This window comes from Piliocolobus tephrosceles, chromosome 3, assembly GCF_002776525.5.
Source record: "Piliocolobus tephrosceles isolate RC106 chromosome 3, ASM277652v3, whole genome shotgun sequence".
NCBI classification, from domain to species: domain Eukaryota; kingdom Metazoa; phylum Chordata; class Mammalia; order Primates; family Cercopithecidae; genus Piliocolobus; species Piliocolobus tephrosceles.
This window is the reverse complement of record NC_045436.1, coordinates 4,591,443-4,615,233: the sequence shown is the minus strand read 5'-3', so window position 1 is coordinate 4,615,233 and position 23,791 is coordinate 4,591,443. Positions and strand designations below refer to the sequence as shown.

The 23,791-nt window shown below is 46.6% G+C and overlaps 2 protein-coding genes across 7 annotated transcripts in view; one reads left to right on the top strand and one right to left on the bottom strand.

Moving 5' to 3' along the window:
- The window catches only part of CFAP97 (cilia and flagella associated protein 97), a 40,749-nt gene extending 32,338 nt beyond the window's left edge, over positions 1-8,411 (bottom strand). Inside the window, exon 1 of one of the 4 annotated variants that reach the window (XM_026456059.2) lies at positions 8,125-8,411. The gene's annotated coding sequence lies outside the window, so the exon portion shown is untranslated. Of the gene's footprint in view, positions 1-7,903 lie in introns of all 4 variants that reach the window. The other 3 variants (XM_026456062.2, XM_026456061.2, XM_026456060.2) reach the window with 3 other exon arrangements.
- A 5,740-nt stretch (positions 8,412-14,151) lies between these two features.
- The window catches only part of SNX25 (sorting nexin 25), a 144,686-nt gene continuing 135,046 nt past the window's right edge, over positions 14,152-23,791 (top strand). Inside the window, exon 1 of one of the 3 annotated variants that reach the window (XM_023220987.2) lies at positions 14,152-14,831. In XM_023220987.2, coding sequence (XP_023076755.2) covers positions 14,406-14,831 — 426 coding nt within the window. In that variant the 5' untranslated portion in view covers positions 14,152-14,405. Of the gene's footprint in view, positions 14,832-15,338; positions 15,358-17,687; positions 18,060-23,791 lie in introns of those variants that run through there. The other 2 variants (XM_023220988.2, XM_023220990.2) reach the window with 2 other exon arrangements.

Below are 23,791 nucleotides of genomic sequence, written 5' to 3'. Positions count from 1 at the left end.
TTCAAATTTCAAAAGTAAATGGTTTAACGGTATAGCCTACAGTAATATCTTATAAACTATGGGTCACAATCCAGTGTAAAATCAATTCAGCAGCTCATGTCAATCATCAAACTGACAAGAGTGCATTACAGGCCGGGCACGGTGGCTCATGCCTGCAATCCCAGCACTCTGGGAGGCCGAGGCGGGCAGATCATTTGAGGCAGGAGTTCAAGACCAGCCTGGCCAACATGATGAAACCCTGTCTCTACCAAAAATATAAAAAATTAGCTGGGTGTGGTCACACACGCCTATAATCCCAGCTACTCGGGAGGCTGAGGCAGGAGAATCACTTGAACCCGGCAGGTGGAGGTTGCAGTGAGCTGAGATTGTGCATCCAGCCTGGCGGACAGAGGGAGAATCCATCACAAGAAAACAAAACAAAACAAAAAAGAGTGCATTACATATTGTAAGAGTAAGTTTCATGAAACTGTTGTTTCTATTACTTAAATGCATGGTGTGCACTAGGCCTTGATGTAAAACCAGCTTCACATTCCCGAGAGTCACAGGGAAGGGTTTGAAATGTCACTGATCTATGGAGATAAAAAGCTTTCATCAAAAGGTAATGTACTACGATACATATAAGATGGAATGAAAGTTTAAACTTTGGGTGGTACTAGACAGTGTCAAGTGCCATAGGTAATATGACAGTGTCTAGGGAAACTCTGCTAATAGATTAAGGCCTCACTCGAATAAATCAGGAGCCAGAGTTGAAGAAATGTAGTTTAAGGCCAAGAACAGTGGGTCGTGCCTGTAATCCCAGCATTTTGGGAAGTTGAGGGGAGTGGATAATTTGAGGTCAGGAGTTCAAAACCAGCCTGGACAACATGGTGAAACCCCACCTCAGGGTGGTGGCAGGTGCCTGTAATCCCAGCTACTCAGGAAGCTGAGGCAGGAGAATCGCTTGAATCCGGGAGACAGAGGTTGCAGTGAGCTGCTATTTTGCCACTGCACTCCAGCCTGGGCAATTGAGCTAGACTCCCTCTTAATTGAAAAAAAAAAAAAAAAAAAAAAGACATGTAGTTTAAATTACAAATATAAAATATAAACATTTTCTTGAAATTTGAAGAAACTGAAATCAGAAATTTAGCTATAAGAGATGGATGATTACACTGTCTGAAGAAATGAAGAGATCTTAAACATAACAAAAGAGCACTTTTACTAACTCACAATCAAGTAATACGTTTCTATTAATTCTTGGCCCAGAATTAATATTACACATATTTATATAAACTTATTAACAGCCACGTGACTATTACACTGAATGTCTCTGCTGGATTTTACTGGGAAATATATTAATAGGAAAGTTGTTTTTTAATTTTTTTTTTTTTTTTTTGAGAGAGTCTTGCTCTGTCGCCTAGGCTGGAGCGCAGTGGTGCACAATCTTGGCTCACTGCAACCTCTGACTCCCTGGTTCAAGTGATTCTCCTGCCTCAGCCTCCCAAGTAGCTGGGATTACAGGCACGTGCCACCACACTCAGCTAATTTTTGTATTTTTAGTAGATACGGGGTTTCACCGTGTTAGCCAGGATGGTCTTAATCTTGATCTCCTGACCTCGGGATCCGCCCGCATGGCCTCCCAAAGGGCTGGGATTACAAGTGTGAGCCATCGCGAAAAGTTGAAATTTTCCTAAAAGTCCACTTAACATCCAAATTATTCCAACTCCCATCCCTTAGAAAATTTTAAATCAAAAGCTAGAAATGATTCAGCTTAGTGAGGAAGGTATGTTGAAAATCCAGGAGACGGGCCAAAAGCAGGCCTCTTGCACCAGTTAGCCAAGTTGTGAAAGCAAAGAAAAAATTCTTGAAGGAAATTAAGACTGCTACTCCAGCGAACACAGGAAGAAGAAAGCGAAAGAGCCTTACTGCTGATATGGAGAAAGTCCGAATGGTCTGGACACACCGAGTCAGCCACCATGTTCCCCTGAGCCAAAGCCTAGTCCAAAGCAAGGCCCTCACTCGCTTAAGTCTATGAAGGCCGAGAGACGTAAAGACGATGTAGAAATCTCAGGCTACCAGAGGCTGTCTCATGAGGTTTAAGAAAAGAAGGCTGCTCAGCCGGGTGCGGTGGCTCATGCCTATAAACCCAACACTTTGGGAGGCTGAAGTGGGCAGATCACTTGAGGTCAGGAGTTCAAGACCAGCCTGGCCAACACGGTGAAACCCCATCTCTACTAAAAATACAAAAACCAGCCAGGCGTGGTGGTGGGAGCCTGAAGTCCCAGCTACTTGGGAGACTGAGGCATGAGAATCCTTTGATCTGGGAAGGCAGAAGCTGCAGTGAGCCAAGATTGCATCACTGCACTCCAGCCTGGGTGACACAGACTCTGTCTTTAAAAAAAAATAATAATAAGGAAGGAAGGAAGGAAAAGAAGCCTTCTCTGTAACATAAAAGTACAAGGTAAGCCAGGCATGGTGGCTCACGCCTGTAATCCCAGCATTTTGGGAGGCTGAGACGGGCAGATCACCTGAGGTCAGGAGTTCGAGACCAGCCTGACCAAAATGGTGAAACCCTGTCTCTACTAAAAATACAAAATTAGTCGGGTGTGGTGGCACATGCCTGTAATCCCAGCTACTTGGGAGGCTGAGGCAGGAGAATCGCTTGAAGGCAGGAGGTGGAGGTTGCAGTGAGCCGAGATCGCATCATTGCACTCCAGCCTGGGCAACAGGAGCGAAAACTCCGTCTCAAAAAAAACAAAAAACAAAAAACAGTACACGGTAAAACAGCAAGTGCTGATGGAGAAGCTGTAGAAGATCTAGCTAAGAGAATTGCTGAATGTGGCTACAATAAACATCAGATTTCCAGTGTAGATGAAACAGTCTTCTATTGGAAAAGGATGCTAACCATCTAGGATTTTCATAGCTAGAGGAAGTCAATGCCTGGTCTCAACACTTCAAAGAACAGACTGACTCTTGTTAAGGGCTAATGGAGCTGGTGACTTTAAAATGAAGCCCGGGCTCATTTACCATTTCATAAATATTAGGGCCCTTAGGCTGGGTACAGTGGCTCCCGCTTGTCATTCCAGCACTTTGGGAGGCTCAGATAGGCGGATCACCTGAGGCCAGAAGATGGAGACCAGCCTGAGCAACATGGCGAAACCCCATCTCTACAATAAATAGAAAAATTAGCCAGGCGTAGTGGCATGTACCTGTAATCCCAGCTACTTGGGAAGCTGAGGCTGGAGAATAGGTTGAACCCAGGAGGCAGGTTGCAGTGAGCTGAGATCAGGCCACTGCACTACAGCCTGGGTGACAGAGCAAGACTCCGTCTCAAAAAAAAAAAAAAAAAAAATCTGGGTACGGTGCCTCACACCTATAATCCAAGCACTTCCAGAGGCCAAGGCAGACAGATCACCTGAGGTCAGGAGTTCGAGACCAGCCTGGCCAATATGGTGAAACCCTGTCTCTACTAAAAATAACAAAAATTAGCCGGGCTAATTTTTATATTAATAGTCTCAGCTACTTGGGAGGCTGAGGCACGAGAATCACTTGAAACTGGGAGGCAGAGATTGCAGTGAGCCAAGATTGTAGCAGTGCACTTTAGCCTGGGCGAGGCAGCAAGACTCTGTCAAAAAAAAAAAAAAAAAAGAAAAAAATCTTAAGGGCCCTAAGAATTATGCTAAATCTACTCTGCCTGCGGTCTATATATAAAACAAAAAGCCAAAAAGCCCAAATGACAGCACACCTATTTACAGCCATAATTCACTGAATGTTTTAAGCCCACTGTTGAGATTGACTGCTCAGACAAAAAAATTCAAAATATTACTGCTCATTGACAATGTATCTGGTCACCCAATAGCTCTAATGAAGATGTGCAAGATTAACATTGTTTTCACACCTGCTAACAACATCCATTCTGCAGCCCATGGATCAAGGAGTAAGTCAACTTTCAAGTCTTACTTTTCAAGAAAAGTATTTTGTAAGGCTGTATTTGTTATAGGTAATAATTCCTCTGATGGATCTGAGCAAAATAAATTGAAAACTTTCCCCATTAAGAACACTTATGATTCATAGGAGGTCAAAATATCAACATCAACAAGAGTTTGGAAGAAGCTGATTCTAACCCTTATGGATAACTTTAAGGGATTCAAGACTTAAGTGGAGGAAGGAACTGCAGCTGTGGTAGAAATGGCAAGGGAACTAGAATTAGAAGTGGAGCCTGGTATTTTGGAGGGCCAAGGCAGGAGGACCAGTTGACCCCAGAAGTTTTATATCAGCCTGGACAACACAGTGAGATCCCGTTTCCTTTTTTGTTTGTTTTTGTTTTTGAGACGGAGTCTCGCTCTGCCACCCAGGCTGGAGTGCAGTGGCCGGATCTCAGCTCACTGCAAGCTCCGCCTCCTGGGTTCACGCCATTCTCCTGCCTCAGCCTCCTGAGTAGCTGGGACTGCAGGCGCCCGCCACGTCGCCCGGCTAGTTTTTTTTTTTTTTTTTTTTTGTATTTTTAGTAGAGACGGGGTTTCACCATGTTAGCCAGGATGGTCTCGATCTCCTGACCTCGTGATCCACCTGTCTCGGCCTCCCAAAGTGCTGGGATTATAGGCTTGAGCCACCGCGCCCGGCCGAGATCCCGTTTCTTAAAAGAAAAAAACTAAACTACAAATAGCTGGGCACGGTGGCTCACACCTATAATCCCAGCACTTCGGGAGGCTGTGGCAGGCAAATGACTTGACGACAGTAGTTCGAGACCAGCCTGGTCAACACGGTGAAACTCCGTGTCTACTAAAAATTAGCTAGATGTGGTGGCACATGCCTGTAATCCCAGCTACTTTTGGGAGGCTGAGGCATGGGAATCACTTGAACCTGGGAGGTAGAGGCTGAAGCAGTGAACTGAGCTCGTGTCACCGCACTCCAGCCTGGGTGACAGAGTGACATTCTGTCTCAAAAAAAAAAAAAAAAAAGCTGGGTGTGGTGGCACGTGCCTATAGAGGCTGAGGCAGGAGGATCACTTGGGCTGGGGAGGTTGAGGCCGTAATGACCTGTGATCATGCCAATGCACTGCAGCCTGGGTGACAGAACAAAACCCTGTCTCAAAAAAAAAAAAAAAAATAAGCAGTGCCTCAAGATGTAACTGAATTGCTGCAATCTCATAATAAAACTTGAACAGATGAGGACTTGCTTATGAGCAAAGAAAGTTTCTTGAGATGGAATTTACTCCTGGCGAAGAAGCTGTGAACATTGTTGAAATGACAACAAATGATTTAGAATACTCCGTATACTTAGCTAATAAAGCAGCAGCAGGGTTTGAGAAGACTGATCTCGTTTTAAAGTCCTACTGTGAGGCTGGGTGCTGTGGCTTACGCTCATAATCCCAACACTTTGGGAGGCCGAGGTGGGTGGATCACTTGAGGTCCAGAGTTCAAGACCAGTCTCACCAACATGGTGAAACCTCATCTCTACTACAAATACATAAAAATTAGCTGGGTGTGGTGGTCCATGTCTGTAATTCCAGCTACTTGGGAGGGTGAGGCAGGAGGACTGCTTGAACCCGGGAAGCGGAGGTTACAGTGAGCCCAGATCCCACCTCTGCATTCCAGCCCAGGTGATAGAGCAAGACTCCATCTCAAAAAAAAAAGTTCTACTGTGGATAAAATGCTGTCAAGCAGCATTACAAACTACAGACATCTTTTGTGAAAAGAAGTCAATGAAGCAAAGTTAATTATTGTCTTATTTTCAGAAATTGCTACAGCCATCCCGACCTTCAGCACTCAGCACCTTGGTCAGTCAGCCGCCAACAACAGTGAGGCAAGACCCCCCAACCAGCAAAAAAAATTACAACTCCCTGAAGGCTCAGATGATTGACAGCATTTTTTAGCCATAAATTATTTTTTAGATAAGGTATGTACATTTCTTAAGCATAATACCATTATACCCTTAACAGACCACAGTATAGTGTAAACATAACTTTTATATGCACTGGGAAACGAAAAATTCATGTGACTTGCTTTATTGTGAGATTTAATTTATTGTGGTGGTCTGCAACCAACTAAAATATCTCCAAGGTATGCCTTTATTTACTCCCATGGTTTAAACCCCTAGAAATCTAACCCTCCACCCGGTTTTAAGATCTCTTCATGTCATATCTCCACAGTTTATCATCTTTTAAACACTGTATAGAAACTTTCTGGCCTATTCACTTCTTTTCTAGGAAAGCCCTGTGTCATTGTAAAAATTAACATAAAATAAAATACCTATGCCTTTTCCCCTGTCTTGTAAGTTTAACTTCCGGAGCCCCAGCTGCAGGAGAAAGGGTTTTGTTTTTCCCTCCCCAGTCCCCACACTTGTCTCCTTGCCAGACTGGGGAGCTCCTCGTCACTTCCTCATCTTTGTATCCCCAGTACCCAAAGGACAACCTGACGAATTTAGTCATTCAAAGAACGTTTATCCTGCAAAGGAGTCTGGAGTTAGGAGATTTAAGATTGAGCCGTGCTCTTTGCTACCCACAAGGGCAGAAAAATCGCCTTGTATGTGTGTGGCTGGGCATGGTGGCTTATGTTATAGGCTCATACCTGTAACTTTGGGAGGCCCAGGCATGCAGACCACTGGAGCCCAGGAGTTTGAGATCAGCCTGGCCAACATGGCCAAACCCCACCTCTACAAAAAATACAAAAATTAGCCGGGCGTTATAGCTCTCGCCTGTTGTCCCAGCTACTCCAGAGGCTGAGGTGGAAGAACCGCTGGAACCTGGGAGCTGAGGCTGCAGTGAGCCGAGATCCGGCCACTGCACTCCAGCCTAGGCAACAGAGTGAGATCCTATCTCAAAAAAAAAAAAAAAAAAAAAGAAATCACCGTGTTTCAGCCTAGTTTCCTTGATAGTTTCCTGTCCTCTTCCCCCACCCCTCCAGATACACACACCAGAACTATGCCTTAATCTGCATCCATGGTAAGGTCATACAGTCCCCAAGAGCCGGAAGCCAACTGCCTCCCTAAGTGGTCACAGTTCATGCGCAGTGGTGCGTAGTCCGCTGCCTGTGAGACTTTCCAGGTTTAAATTTCGGTTAATGATATCCAACAGAGTTATTGCAAAGATTTAAACACTCATGTGACTTAATTTACAGGAAAATTTACCCAACAATCCCATCCACTAAGCAATTCTTTGGATAACATTTACTACGAAGTGATTCAATTTACCATAGAGAATAAATAAGAAAAATGACTTAATAAAGTAGTTAAGATGGTCTTTACAACAGACTAGGAAAGGGTAAAATTAAAGGATAGTTCATCAGTCCGTAACAACCCTCTGGTGCTCAATCAAGACAGAGTTTTGCCAGGAGGGGCGTGGCTCACGCCTGTAATCACGGCACTTTGGGAGGCCGAGACAGGAGGATGGCTTGAGCCCAGGACTTGGGAGGCTGCAGTGAGACATGATCGTGCACTCCACCCTGGGCCACAGAGCGAGACCTTGTCTCAAAAAACAAAAATAGAGACAGAGGTAAGTTTTCACCAAAGCTGCCTGAGAGTCACTGGACACGCCCCACTTGCCAGGTCCAACAGTCAGCAGTAACCCGACTAGTGCTTTCACCCAATATCAGGAAGATACACAGAAAAGCACCGAACACTTTTTAAACTGTCATCTTGTTACTGTGACATTTCTGTAAACAGTACAATAGGCCTCCAACAAGATACCCAATTGGGTACATGAAAGTCCCGGCCCAAATTAAACACCTGTTTCCAGGAACTCTAGGCTCTTGTCCACACCCCCGACCGTCCCCGGAAGGCAAACAGCCCCTCGGGCCTCGTGGGATAGGTTCGAGTCCCTAGAGGTAGGAGGCAGTCAAGGCCCTGCATGTGCTCGCGGCCCAATCTCAATTTAGGGTTGATCCTGACCCTCAACGCCACCCGGAACGCGTGAGAGGGCGGGACCCACCGTTCTCACCCGGGAACGGGGTGGGGCGGCGCCGGGACCCGCCGCCACGGGCGCCTCTGTCGTGGGGGCGCGGCCTCCCACCGCCCGCGCAGGCTTCGTTAAACCCACCCCGAGTACTCGCCGCCGCCTGGGCTCCGGAGCGGGGAAACGGATTCGAACGGAAAGGAGCGTGTCGGGCACCCCGCGAGCAGGGAGGCAGGAGCCGCTCGCGCGCCCCTCACCTGAGAGCCGCGGCCGCCACAGCCCCACGCGCGGCGCTGGCGCACTCCCGCGACCCTGAACGGGCTCCCGGCGCCGCGCGCCCGCGCTTCCGGAGGCGGAGAGAGCGGAAAGGGAAAGGAGGGGCGGCGCGGAGCCCGGCGCTTCGGGAGAGGCGGGGGCGCACGCCGGGTCTCGCGCGGCCCTCGCGGCGGGCGTCACAGAGCGCGGCGGGCAGGCGGCCAGGCCGGGGCTCCACGCGGGCGGAGCTGGAGGCCGGCCCAGGGACGCGCACACGAGAAGAGCCGCGGAAGAAGGCGGTCCAGCCCGCGTGGTTGCCAGGGCGCCCTAGAGGCGTTACTGCTGCTCCCGGCTGCCTAGGGCGACGCGGGTAGGCCCCGTTGTTATCGTGAGTTAATAGGGACAGCTGCCTTGATTATCTTGTAATTCTCTATAATAAAAAAGGACGGCGGCTGTGTGTTTGTGATATTTTCTATCAGCAAAGTTCAGTTCATACCACTAGTTAGTTCTATGGACCAGAGGCTGGTAGCAGAATGGAAAGACCTTTGCCGAGGGGTAAACGAGGTGGGTAGTTAAAACAATCTAAGGTAAAAATGATCTCTGCAGAATATATTGAATGCAATAACTTCTCGTTGAACTCTCAGGTGTGGTAGGTTGATGGCACCCCAAAAATGTGTACCTCCTAATCCCCACAACACGTGAATATGTCACCTTATGTAGCAGACAGGACTTAGCTGATGTGATTAAGGATCAAAATGGGAAGATTAACTTGGATTATCCAGTGGACCCAATGGAATCACAAAGGTCCTTATAAGAGGGAGATAAGAAGTTCAAAGTCAGTAGTGGGAGCTGTGAGCACAGAAGCTAGAGGATGGAGTGATGTCAGAAAGAGGTAATGAGCCAAGGATTGCAGGTAGGAGCTGCAAAAGGAGGAAACGGATTCTCTCCTGAAACCTTCGGAAGGAACCCGAGCCCGCAAATTTTGATTTTAGACTTTAAGACCTTCAGCACTGTAAGACGATACACTTGTGTTGTTTTAACTACTAAATGTGTAGTAATTTGTTAGAGCAGCAATGGTACCCAATCCAGTAGGTACTCAATAAATATTGCTCATACCTAAGCGCAAAGAAGGGTAGGAAATATGGGTCTTACCCTGTCCCGGGGAGTCCAGTAAGGATTGTCTATTTTCGTCCTTCACAATGCATTTTGTACTTGTTGGTCTTAATTACCAAAAGTATAATCAATTCTCTTTTTGTTGCCTAAAAGAAAGCATTGGTTGGGCGCGGTGGCTCACGCCTGTAATCCCAGCACTTTGGGAGGCTGAAGCGAGTGGGCCACCTGAGAGGGGTTCAAGACCAGCCTGAATAATATGGTGAAACCCCGTCTCTACTAAAAATACAAAAATTAGCTGGGCGTGGTGGTGTGAGCCTGTAGTCCCAGCTACTCAGGAGGCCGAGACAGGAGAATCGCTTGAACTCAGGAGGTGGAGGCTGCAGGGAGCCGAGATTGTGCCACTGCACTCCAGCCTAGGCAACAGAGTGAGACCCTGTCTTAAAAAAAAAAAAAAAAAAAAAAGCATTTCACTTTCTTTTAAAGTGCTTAATAAAACTATGTTGGCACCACTTTCCAGGGATAGTTAAACTGTGGTCGGCCGGCACGGTGGCTCACACTTATAATCCCCTGCACTTTGAGAGGCTAAGGTGGGCAGATCACCTGAGGTCAGGAGTTCCAGACCAGCCTGGCCAACATGGTGAAATCCTGTCTCTATTAAAAATACAAAAATTAGCCAGGTGTGGTGGTGCACATCTGTAATCCCAGCTACTCGGGAGACTGACACACAAGAATCACTTGAACCCGGGAGGCAGAGGTTGCAGTGAGCTGAGATCGCACCATTGCACTCCAGCCTGGGCAACAGAGCGAGCCCCTCTCTAAATAAATTAATAAATAAACAAACTGTGGTCAAAAGTTTATCTTACAAAGGACTTGAGTAGATATTTCTCCAAAGAAAATATACCAATGGCCAATAAGCACATGAAAAGATACTCAACACTATTAATTAGGGAAATGCAAGTCAAAAACACAATGAGATACCAGGTCACACCCACCAGGATGGCTTTAGTCAAAAAAACCCAGAAAATAAGGATTGGCAAGAATGTGGAAAGATTGAAACCCTTATGCATTGCTTGTGGGAATGTAGAATACTCAGCCACTGTGGAAAATGGTATGGCATGTTCTAAAAAACTTGAACATAGAATTATATGACCCAGCAATTTCCTTCTGGACATATACTAAAAATAAGTGAAAGCAGGGTCTCAAACAGATACTTATGCACCCATGTTCATAGCAGTATAGCCAAAAGGTGGCAAAAAAACTCAAGTGTTCATCAACAGACAGATGAAGGAGAATGTAGTAGATACATAAAATGGAATATTATTCAGCCCATGACCTGTGTGCCTCTGGTCCACGTTACAACATTAAGATGTGCTGCAGGACAGATAGAATGGAAGATGTATGCCGGGCGTGGTGGCTCTTTCCTGTACTCCCAGCACTTTGGGAGGCCGAGGTGGACGGATCACCTGAGGTCGGGGGATTGAGACCAGCTTGACCAACATGCAGAAACCCCATCTCTACTAAAAATACAAAAAAATTAGCCAGGCATGGTGGTGCATGCCTGTAATCCCAGCTGCTCGGGAGGTTGAGGTAGGAGAATCTCTTGAACCCAGGAGGCAGAGGTTGCGGTGAGCCAAGATCACACCACTGCACTCCAGCCTGGGTGACAAGAGCGAAACTCTGTCTCAAAAAAAAAAAAAAAAGGAGAAAATGTATTAATGTTCTCCAGAGAGACAGAACCAAAAGGATATAGATAGATATATGAGAAGGAATTTATTGGAGGAATTGGTTTACGTGATTATGGAGGCTGAGAACTCTGATGATACACCCTTTGCCAGCTGGAGAGCCTGGAAAGCTGGTAGTGTGGCTCAGTTCAACTCTGAAGGTCTTAGAACCAGGGAATCGGATGACATAACTCTGAGGCGGTAGGCCTGAGAACCCAGGAGGCTGCTAGTGTAACCTGGAGTCTCAACGCCAGAAAGCCTGGAGTTCTGCTGTCCAAGGATGGGAGAAGAGTGTATCCCAGCTCCAGGGCACAGAGGAAACCACCTTTTTGTTCTTCCTGGGCCACAGCTGATTGGATGGTGGCCCACATCAAGGGTGGATCTTCCCCACTCAATCCACTAACCCAGGGGCAATCTTCTTGGGAAACACCCTCATAGACACACCCAGAAATAATCCTTTGTTAGTTTTCCAGGTAATCCCAATCCAGTCAAGTTGACACCTAAAATTAACCATTGTCACACTTATCTTACCTCACTTCTCAATGTTCCTCAAACCACACAGGGTGGAGGCTGGACTACCATTTGTTAAACAAATGTCAAGTGTGAATGCTGATTTAGCCACAATACATTTCTCCAAAAAATATATACAAATGTGCTGTGAGGAAGTTTTCTGACCCCAGGCTTACATTTATTCATATCTGCATTACTCCTGGGTACAATATATATGGGTGTATTGGAAAGATCACGGTCTTAAGAGTTACAGGCCTGGGCTGTCAATAAGTTTCAGACCAGTTGGTTCAAGTTATAATCACTTAGCATTTGTCAGGAGGCTAAATTGCTGCTATTCTCACAAATATCACAAAAAAAAAAACTATCCACTTTTTTTTTTTTTTTTTTTGACAGTGTCTTGCTCTCTTCCCCAGGCTGAAGTGCTGGCGCCACCTGGGCTTACTGCAACTTGTGCCTCTCAGGTTCAAGCAATTCTCCTGCCTCAGCCTCCTGAGTAGCTGGGATTACAGGCACACGCCACCACACATGACTAATTTTTGTATTTTTAGTACAGACAGGGTTTTGCCATGTCGATCAGGCTGGTCTCAAACTCCTGACCTCAGGTAATCCAGCCACCTCGGCCTCCCAAAGTGCTGGGATTACAGGCATGAGCCACCATGCCAGGCCCCAAACTATCCACTTTTAAGCATGGAATACAGATCAGGATCAAGAATTTAACTTTTTTTTTTCTCTTCCGTAATATGAGATGACTAAATCACAGAATTCTTAGGAAGCATCATGGCATAGCGATTCAATGCACAAGCTCTGAAGCTAGACCACATGGGGTAACAACTAAATCCTAGTTCTGTTATTTATTAGCTTTGCGATGTTGAGCAAGTTATCTTACCTCCTGTGCTTCAGTTCCCCACTGTGTAGATGGAGATAACCGTCGGGGTTGTTGTGAAGATTAAATGAAGTATGTTTGGTCCTTAGAATAGTATCTGGCACACAGTAAGTGCTGTTAGTTACTATTACAGTGAGCTAGCACTAAAATTGAAAAATTAATTTAAATTTATCATAAAGCCTTCAGAATACAGTCCTCGGCATGTAAATGATCAAAAAACATAGATTTGGTTGTTGGTGATAACAAGCCGCTATGCTTTATTTGAATAATTTGGGTTTGTAGGGTACACTTTGAGGGGGGCTCCAGTTGGCTGAAAATTAACAACTATTTTAGAGGCAAAAGGGCTTCTTCAAAATTAATTATTCTGCTTTATTTATTTTATTTTATTTTTTTTGAGACGAAGTCTCACTGTGTTGCCCAAGCTGGAGTGCAATGGCACGATGTCAGCTCACTGCAACCTCCACCTCCCGGGTTCAAGTTTCACTATGTTGGCCAGGTAGTCTTGAACTCCTAACCTCATGATCTGCCCGCCTCAGCCTCCTAAAGTGCTGGGATTACAGGTGTAAGCCACTGCGCCTGCCCCTATTTTCTTAAAAAAGGACGAGTAAAGGAAGCTGGTAACTTCTTTTGATCATCACCTTGGCATGGCAAAGTCACATCTAGCATGAGGCACTCTTCATTTCTGACTTACAAGGTTGAAGAATGAATGAAGTGAGGCCGGGCGCTGTGGCTTATGCTTGTAATCCCAGCACTTTGGGAGGCCGATGTGGGCGGATCACGAGGTCAGGAGATCGAGACCATCCTGGCCAAAATAGTGAAACCCTGTCTCTGCTGAAAATACAAAAATTAGCTGGGTGTGGTGGTGGACGCCTGTAGTCCCAGCTACTCGGGAGGCTGAGCCAGGAGAATGACTTGAACAGGGGAGGTGGAGATTGTAGTGAGCAGAGATCGCCCCACTGCACTCCAGCCTGGGCAACAGAGACTCCGTCTCAAAAAAAGAAAAAAGAAAGAATGAAATACCCATGAATACCAATTAATACTAAAAGTAAAAGCTACATCTGCTACTCTATTAGTCTTAGCAGTAATTGCCAGTGTTTAAGTAGCATATTGGCATCTACTTAGCAAGCGTTACCTGTGTATTACTGGCTGGGACTATGACAGAAGAAAAGGCAAATATATACTCTAAAAATTGTTTGGACCATGTTCTTTTGCGTGGCTGATAGCATTTGTACTGAATAGTTGGGGGGGGGGGGCCAGAATTGGAGCGAAAGTGATTATGGGCAGCTATCTGCACCCTGTTACACCAGGCAGACTTCTTTGGACCTTTCCATAGCTAGGAATTGCAGGCTTCACTTACTCCACCGCACGTGTCTGATTCCTTGCTTAAGGCGGCAGGGTGGGAAAGGGAAGGTCGTTAGAAACTGTGATAGGCAGGCTCGGGAACAGCAGCCTATTTAAATAGCGAGTGAAAACCAGGAAGAAATGTTGCAGGCTGCAAGCAAAGAGAAGAGGTTACTGTCAGTGATGAGCGGAGAGGGAGAATTACGGGATCACCTGAGCTGGGGAATTACCAGCGCCGCTGACACCTGCAGCAAAATTTTCCACGAACAGACGGCACCCTGTGGAGGCGGAGGGGAACGTGGGAAAGAGCGGTGTGCGCCGCGCTGGGTAGCGCCCCCTCCCCGTGGGGCCCCGTCCCGGACCCCGCCCCCGCGCTATGGGTGGGCGTCTCCTGGCTGTCACTCAGCGGCCGCGGTGGCTCCGGGCCCCGCCCGACACGCACTTCTGGGCGGCCCCGCCCCGCCCGCGTCAGGCTGGCCGGGCTTCAGTCACAACACGGTGGGGCTCCCTGGCTGCGCCCGGCCCGGCAGCTACGGGCCCAGCGCCTGGTGGCGGCGCTGAGGGGTCGCCGAGAAGGGCCCAGCGGCGTCTGCGGGGGCCGCTCCCTCGGTGGACCGCGGGCGAGGCATGAGCGCGGGCTCCCCCTGCCTCCGGAGCGCCGGCGGGGGACCGCGGGGCAGGAGATGTGCCTGTCCTTAGCGGCCCAGGAAGCAGCATGCACCCCGATGCGACCGACAGTGGCGGCGCTGGCCTCAGCCCCGCGCGGGCCGCAGGCGCCGGCAGCCGTCCTGCCCCGGGCTTCAGGGACGAGCGGCGGCCGGAGTCCCCGGGGGACGCGGAGGCAGCAGCGGCGGCGCCGGGGGGCCCGGGCGGCCGTAGCTGGTGGGGGCCCGTGGCGGTGGCCGCCCTCGCCGCCGTGGCCCTCTCCTTCCTGGGGCCCGGCGGTGGGGAGGCTGCGGGGGCCGCGGGGCTGAGCTCCGTCCTGCTCAGGCTCAGCCTGTACCTGAGCTGCGCTGCGGCCGCCTTCCTGCTGGGGACCCTGTTCGCCCTAGTCTGCCGGAGCCCGCGCGCCCCGCCGCCCGACTTCGCCGCCGCCTGGAGCCGCCTGGCCGCGACCTCAGCCGTACGCCGCCCGCGGTGGGTAAGTACCCGACTCCTGGCCACCTGGCTCCGCTGGCCCTTCCCGCTTCCGGTGGCAGCGCCCGCGCCCCGAGCCCCGGGGGGCCGCAGCGTGCCCTACTCGAAGCGGGAAGCCCGGAGCCATGGGGCTGGGCTGCGGCCCCGGCGGTGGACGTGAGCGTTCCCCGGCGCCCCGCGTGCGGCGGGCTCCGGGCTCCGGGCTCTCGCTCCGCGGTGCTGGAGGAGATACGCGTTATTTACTAGGCTCTGTGGTCACTCGACAACCATCCTCAGTCACAACCCTGACGGTCTCCCCAGACCTTCGGTGTCACTTGCCGTGGGAGGGTAAGAAGGCAATCACAGCGTTCGCTACGCGCAGGCTCTGGCGCGGTCCTGGCCATCCACTTGGTTCTTCTGGCCGTTCTCGGTGGGAGGCAACTTTATGACCGTTTGCTGATGAGGAAACTTGCTTCGGTCACTGGCCCAGCACCTCACCCCTCAAGCCCGCGTACCCTTCCCACCACCCCATCCTGCCTTCCACCATGCTGGTAAGTACTGGAGTAGTGCGGTCCCCGCTGGCTTCTGTGATTTGGAAGGGGGATGCCAGAAATCACTGGTTTGCACCGAAAGGAAAGCCATCCCCAGCGTGCTGTCGGACGTTAGGGCTGGGGCTAGGGAATGTAGGAAAGCACAGTATTTTAAATGAGCGCTTCTCATCCTCGGTTGCCAAACCCACTGCCCTATCTTTCTTTCACATTCCTTCTCATAACCCTTTAAAGGGAACTTTATTCTATCCCAGCTTAAAAATTCACTGCTCGACAGAATGATACCATCATTCTACTGAAATTGCCCAAGCGCTTTGGGGTAAGAGAAATGGCAGTGGCTCAACTTCATAAGAATATTTGTTAATGATCATTGTCCCCAGCGTTTGTATTTGCTCATCACATGACCTGCTCACTCCTTTATTTTAAAAGAAAGCATCACACTTCACCAAACTACTCTCGGTGTGTTAGTTCAGAATGCAGCACTGAGATAATGGCGGAAGGCTGTAGTAGGTAACAGACATTTCACTCAGTAGGCTGATAAACAAGGCAGTATGTTAAGGAACAGGCATCTCCTGTTTTTAGAAGTGGTCTCAAAAATTAGTAACGTTTGTTTCTCTTACAAAATCTCCACTTAGCCATCCGTTTTTCATATCTCATTTAGCAGGAGTTGGGGAGCAGATGTGTCTCTCCTCTCGCTTTTTTTCTACAATGACAAGTAAGATTTTACTAGTTGATTTGTTGATCAATAAAATATGACTTAATTCTTGGGTATTGTAAGATGTTATAATTGATTCAGTAAATATTTATTGAGCTTCTTGTGTGAGCCAGGTACTGTTTTGGAAGCTGAGGTTGAATCAACAAGACACGTAAATATCCTGCTCTCTGGAGATCTTATGGGGGACCAGGCAATAAATAAATACTGTGGGATAGTGATAAATGCTTCTGAAACAAACAGTGATTAAGAGTTAAGAGACAAGAGGGACTGGTAGGTGGGGGAAGGAAGTGTAGAGGGTTAGGTCAAGATAAAAGTCCTGGTATTACAGTCCATCTCCCAGGGCATTGAAAGCCTCCTGTTGTGGGTTAGCAATCTGTTTCCTGGAAAATGCATTCCCCCAGATCTCCCAGCTCACTGGCACCTCTGGGTAGGTAAAACGTGGATTATCATCTAGAAAGACCGTTTAGTAGAGGAGTTGGAGAAAATAGTATTTTAAAGGTGACAGAGAAAATGAAGCAGCATGTATAAATCTCTCATGAACACTACCTGAAGATTTCAGGTAATAGAAGAGGTGAAGTATAATATAAGGAAAAGGAATATTGGTAATTATTTTTGTCCTTGAATTCCTAAAATAGCCTTAAATAAGATATTAAATGCGTTAGGGGCCGGGCACAGGTTCACCATGTTGCCTAGGCTGGTCTTGAACTCCTGAGCTCAAATGATCCTCTCTCCTCAGTCTCCGAAAGTGTTAGGATTACAGGCAATAGCCACTGTGCCTGGCCTAACCCTGTCTCTTTAAAAAAAACAAAAAACAAAAAAAACTAAAACAAAATTTTAAGTGCATTAGGAAATTACATTCTAAGTTATGTATTGCTTAGAACTGAAATACATGTCATTCACATGAAATTCTATTTTCTTTGTAGTACTGGTACTGTTTACTCAAGCCTCTAGTGCTGTATTTCCAATAATTTGTGTAATTTGTGTGTGCCTTTTTTTTTTTTTTTGCTTTGAGACAGGGTCTGCTCTGTCGCGCAAGCCACCATGCCCGGCTAATTTTTTGTAGAGACAGGGTCCTCAAGTGATCCTCCTGCCTCAGCCTCCCAAAGGGCTAGAATTATAGGCATGAGCCACCGTGCCTGGCTGTGTGTGCTTTTTAAATGTTCTCTTCTTTATGAATGGAAGAGTGGGAAGCAGAAGCATGTGGTGTAGTATAAAATATCTACAGTCAGTGCTGTGGGAGCTGGACCACACTGGTCAGCTAACATATGTGGAGGGGGAGGCTGTTTAGCAGTGAACCAAATGGAGCTCCTTAGAATAACGGTGACTACTATACAAATTTGGATTCAGCGTGAAGAAGAGAATCCTCTATTTATTCTTACATATTTTGAGTTCTGCTAGTGTGAGCTATACATATCAGACACTGGGATCAGTCCTTCTAGCTATGTATCCCTTTCTTCCCTTGTTTTTTCTTCTTGACTTCTTTTGGTAGAGGAAAAAAATGCATACACTGTTAAACATAGGTAACTAGGGAAGCCTCACTGAAAAGGGAAAGGGTGTTTTTATGTCTAGAGGTTTTCAAATGCTTCTGTATACTTCATAGGGTAACAGTTATCAATTGTAAACTGCCTGTGGTTAGAACCTATAATTTACACCTTTTGTTATCGCTTATACCTAGTAGGAGCTCAAGAAGTGTTTGCTGATAATGACAAAAGTTATGTCCATTTGTGGTCACTAACTTAGTGCTTTTCCCTCCCAATTGATCTTGTATCTATCGAGTATCTCCTATGTGCATGGATTTTGATTTACTTGGATGAGAATCACTGTCGATTAAAGTTCTAAAAATAATTTTCATCTCAGAAATTTCATCCCAGACTTCCGTGGTGCTTTCAGATAGCACAGAAGCTTTTATGAAGGTCAAGAAGGTTGATGCTAAAGTCTTGATAGATGATATCTGGACCCCAGTTTAGAAAAGCCTGGACTTTTGTTACAGGTGAGCAGTGTGGAACTGTGATGCTCTAGGGCCAGCCTGCTCTTGGTGTTGACAGTTGTGAGTCCAGCTTTGTTGTGTGGGTTGTCGCAGTGTGGTGTCCCGTGTCCAAGGCTGTTTGATTTTCTGCCAGGCCAGTTAACTCTCCTGGGTCTGAACCTCATGTTTACTAGCCACAGTTACTTGATCTCAGCACTTGATCCAGCCGAAACAACAGCAAGAGACATAGGGCAAGAATGAATCCATAGTTTAGAAAAACTTATTATCACAAGATCAGCAGCTCGAAGTATATCGTCTCATAATGGAAAAGAGGACACCATTTCTTAGGTTTTGATGGTAAGAAGGTAAAAGAGAGTAACTTTGTCAGTTTTTCTGTCGTGTAGTCTAAGGCAGATTTTTCTCTTTTACTCTGTGGTTTATTAGATCTTTTTTTTTGTTTTTTTTAAGACAAGGTCTCGCTCTATTGCTCAGGCTGCAGTGCAGTGACCTGACCATAGTTTAACCGAGTACCCCCACTTTCCTAAGAGATGGTTTAATTATTTTTCTCTCTCTTCTTTTTCCCCCAGTTCCCCACTTCCTCTTTAGAAATGCAAATATAGCCTGTTACCTCCCCTTTAGCAGACTCTCCCTGTAGGGCAAGTTCATCTACCTGCCAACATGCCCAGCCCTTAGAGACTTCTTTCTTTATGTCCCCTGAGTTCAAAAATAAACAGGCAGTTGCTAATGAGGATTGGAGGGCTGATACAAGAAGTCCACAAAAGTTGGGTGTGCTGGGTGTGGTGACACACACCTTTAATCCCAGTGCCTTGGGAGACCAAAATGGGAGGAATGTTTGATGCCAAGAGTTGGAGATCAGCCTGGTCAACATAGAAAAACTCCATCTCTACCCAAAAAAATGACAAAGAAAAAAAATTAGCTGGGAGTGGTGGTGCACATCTGCAGTCCCCAGCTACTTGGGAGGCTGAGTCGGGAGGATTGCTTGAGCCCAGGAGTTTGAGGCTGCAGTGAGCCATGATGACACCGCCATATTCCAGCCTGGGTTATAAGTGAGACCTTGTACCTTAAAAAAATAAAAATAAAAAGTTGAGTGCTTAGTAGAATATTGGAAACTAAAGGCCACTGCCATGTGAAGAAAGCATTAATGAAAGACTTAAAAGTTTAGCCAGAAAGTAGTTTAACAAGTTCATCAAATCGGATTACTAAGCATTTACTGAATGTCTGCCACCTACCTCATATTCTGACCTTGTGAGGTAATTTTGTTGTCTAGTTAGTTGCTGAGTGTCAGTGTCAGACACAAAGTGTGTGCTCAATAGGTGGATTTTTATACGAGCAATTTTAAGTATCCAACTGACATTTTTAGGTCTGAAATGTCAACCACAGTTTCCTAGAGAAGGGTCAGAGCTTTGCAATAGGTGGCATTAAGAACTGGAATAATGCTTTCTGTAAGCACATGGCACTGTTTTGGGTGTTGGGGAGGATTCCAAGATGCACAGGAGCACTCCCTTCCCTGCCCTCTCCAGCCCAGTAGAGTCAACCCACAGGGAGGACTGGATGGGAGACCAGATGTTTGTAGAGAGAGACGGTAAACACATTCACACAGCAATCTACTGCTCCAGTTCGACTGGGTCAGACGACGAGGATTCCTAAATGAGTTCTTTTACGAATACAAATGTTCTTTGAGTAAAACAAACTCATTTAGTTACTCGAGGGGAAAAGGAAAAGAAACAGGAATTAGGGAGACTACATACAGCCTCTTTGTGGCTTTTTCCTTTCTTATGCTAATACAATAAACTAATCCTCAGTCATTTGATTATGGATAATGGCATGTAATGTATTTACTGTCTTCAGAATATTCTTTTGTATTTTAACTGGGGAGTTTTAAGTCATGGCGGCTACTGAGAAAAATGCTTTTGAGGAAGGTGGCTTTTTGAAAACTTTAAATCCTGTCTGTGGTATAAGCGTTGTTTTACGTTAAATTCATTTTTTTCATTTAAATTCATTTCATTTCATTAAATTGCATTTCATTAAATTTCATGTAAATTAAAAATGAAAATTTTTCATTTTTATTTACATTTAATATTTTTCATTTAAATTCATATAGGATCTGGCTCTTTCACCCCGATTGGAGGGCAGCGGTGCCATCTTGGCTCACTGCGACCTCCTCCTCCCCGGCTCAAGCCATCCTCCCATCTCCCACCTCAGCTTCCTGAGTAGCTGGGACCACAGGTGTGCACCACCACACCCAGCTAATTTGTGTATTTTCGGTAGAGGTGGGGTTTCGCTATGTTGCCCAGGCTGGTCTCGAACTTCTGAGCTCAAGTGATCCACCCATCTTGGCCTCCCAAAGTGCTGGGATTACAGGTGTGAGTCACCTCGCCTGACTTAAATTCATTATTTTTTAATTTAATTTTTTCCATAGGTTGCACAATCATATGATTTTAAAAAAGCGTGCAGAAAGGTATACAGTGAAAAAACACCTTCCCTCTAGGCGGCCACTGTTAATAGTTTGTGTTTATTCCAGATATATTTGACACACATATAGGAACATACAGGTATTCAAAAGGAGAAGTTTTTGATACATATAATCTTGGTATGTGAACAGTGATTACACATAAAGGAAAATTATTTTCTGTATCATCTGTCGCGATGGAACTATTAAGATTAGTCAGCATAAAATAAAGTTGTATATGAATAGTGATAACTTCAAAGTGTGAAGGTACAATATATGATTAAGCCTGGGACAGAAAACAGTGCTAATCAAGTGTACCTAGGAAATGACAAAAATGTGTATTTGTTTGTTTGTTTGTTTTGAGATGGAGTGTCACTCTTGTTGCCCAGGCTGGAGTGCAGTGGCACGGCCTTGGCTCACTGCAACTTCTGCCTCCTGGATTCAAGCGATTCTCCTGCCTCAGCCTCCGGAGTCGCTGGGATTATAGGCACCTGCCACTACACCCGGCTAATTTTTGTAATTTTTAGTAGAGATGGGGTTTCACCATGTTAGCCAGGCTGGTCTTGAACTACTGACTTCAGGTGATCCACCCGCCTCGGCCTCTCAAAGTGCTGGGATTACAGGCGTGAGCCACCTCGCCCGGCCAACACGTTTGTATTTGAATTTAGCAAAATCGTCTAAAGGAAGCAGTATGTGTTCTTCTAATTTTTAAAAAACAACAAAATGGGTCCAGAGTACATGTACCGTTTGTGATTTGAGTTACCAGTGAGTATATGAGATGACTCATAGGAGCTAGGAATGGAAAGGTAGTGTTGGCCAGGCCGTGGAAATGCCGGGGAATAGAACTGAATTTTAGTCTTCAGGCGTGGTGACTATTGGCATTTTCTGAGCCCAGGAGTGATAGCATCAGAGCTGTGCTTTGAAACGTTGAACGGATATGTGATTGGGATGGACTTAAAAGGAGAAATACTGGGCCGAGTGCGGTGGCTCATGCCTGTAATCCCAGCACTTTGGGAGGCCAAGGCAGGAGAATTGTTTGAACCCGGGAGATGGAGGTTGCAGTGAGCCAAGATCACGCCACTGCATTCCAGCCTGGGTGATAGAGTGAGACTCTGTCTTGAAAAAAAAAGACAGCGAGAGAGAGAAATACCGTGTAGCTGCAATGATGAAACGTGAGAGTTAATGAAGCTGTGTGAATGGAGACAACAGGCAGTACCTTCAGGAATGAGTGAGACTTTGATACAATTTTCATTAGTTATTACAGATAGGTTCAAGAATATTCTCAGGAGGGCCCTAACATTTCTTTTTTTTTTTTTGAGACGGAGTCTCACTCTGTCGCCCAGGCTGGAGTGCAGTGGCCGGATCTCAGCTCACTGCAAGCTCCGCCTCCCGGGTTTATGCCATTCTCCTGCCTCAGCCTCCCGAGTAGCGGGGACTACAGGCGCCCGCCACCTCGCCCGGCTAGTTTTTTGTATTTTTTAGTAGAGACGGGGTTTCACCGGGTTAGCCAGGATGATCTCGATCTCCTGACCTTGTGATCCGCCCGTCTCGGCCTCCCAAAGTGCTGGGATTACAGGCTTGAGCCACCGCGCCCGGCCCATTTCTTTTAAACAATAAATTCAACCCCAAACCAAAGGATCCCACAGTATATAACAGCAGATGTATCCTAGGAATGTCTCCCAAGTTGAATATTCTACTTGGAGCCTTCTTAATTCTGCCATTCCCAGGGGATTTATTTCGCACTCCTGAGTCTTAAGCTGCTTTTGTTTTTGAAGCATACTGTGTCACATTGGTCATGGTAATTGACTGTTGCCTTCCTAAAAATATCTTAGGCTTCGTTTCCCAACCATATCATTTTAGGGATGGGAAGTGCCCTAGATTCCTTAAAATGTAGAATTCTTTATAGTCAGAATGGTACACATGGTTGCGCTAGAAAGGTGATGCAGCAAGTTTGGTGCCAAGGGTTCAGGACACAGAAAATGAACAGTGTCTGTGGAAGGCTATTAGTATTGAAATAATTGCATACCACCTTGCCAGCAGTTTTAACATTGCAGCTGTACTTTTGAAAGAAAAAATTGCAAACTCAGAACCTGTATTTTTATCCTTCACAGCTGTAGGTCACCTATCTCACCTCGGTGGTTTGGTTGAATGGGGATGACAGGTAGGTAGGCGGCCCTTCGCAGGGGCTCTCCTGGATACCCTGAGGATTTAGGTCTAAGTCACACCCTGCTTTAGTCTAGGAGTGTGTGCTTCTATAGTGTTTTGAGACGGAGTCTGGCTCTGTCACCCACGCTGGAGTGCAGTAGTGCATTCTTGGCTCACTGCAACCTCTGCCTCCCGGGTTCAAGTGATTCTCCTGCTTCAGCCTCCCAAGTAGCTGGCACTACAGGCGCCCACCATCACGCCCGGCTACTTTTTGTATTTTTAGTAGAGGCAGGGTTTTGCCATGTTGGCCAGTCTGGTCTCGAACTCCTGACCTCAGGCAATCCGTGCCCCTCGGCCACAGAAAGTGCTGGGATTACAGGCATGAGCCACCACTCCTGGCCTGCTTCTGTAGTTTTTGTAAGTATGGTGGAACTTTCCAGAAATCCCAGCAGGTTTGCATGTATGTTGGTGGGCCTCTCAGCCCAGGTGCTGCTTTGGGAGAAGGCAGCTAGGTGTGTGAGGTGTGCCTGCTTTGCCCCTGCAGCCAGCCAGCACTCAGCAGCTATTCTAAGCACTTGCCAGTCCTGGTGTTTGTCAGCCCAGGGTTTCTAGGTATGAGTAGCCACAAGCTGGATGTAAAGAAAAATGAATATGGTTTAACTCCAAGTAAAATGCTTCTGAAGCCAAGAAGGGAGCAAGGGATTGTGCATCTTTAGAATAAGACACATAAACTTGTTTATTAGGCTACTAGGATCTATCCAACAGACTTTCTACTTTAGTGTGGAATATATCTCTTGGAAAATTAGATAAATATTTTACAAATACTCATTTCTAAAGTAACCTGAATTTCTGTAGTTCTCACCCACCTGTATATATGGGTGAGTTTACATAAATTAAACAATTTTAACGTTTTTTTAATGAGGTTCTGATCTCATACAGAACCTCACATCCTCTTGCAGTACTCCTACGTCCTTGCTCTACCACCCCATCAGCGTTTCTGGGAGCCACAGACAGTGTCCCATGTATTTGGGGATAATTTCAACTTACATTCTTCCATTCTTGTTGCCTGCAGAGCACTGGAGAGAGGTCCCTGTGCTCTGGCGCCACTGCCAGTCTGTGAGAAAGATGTTCCCTGCCAGGG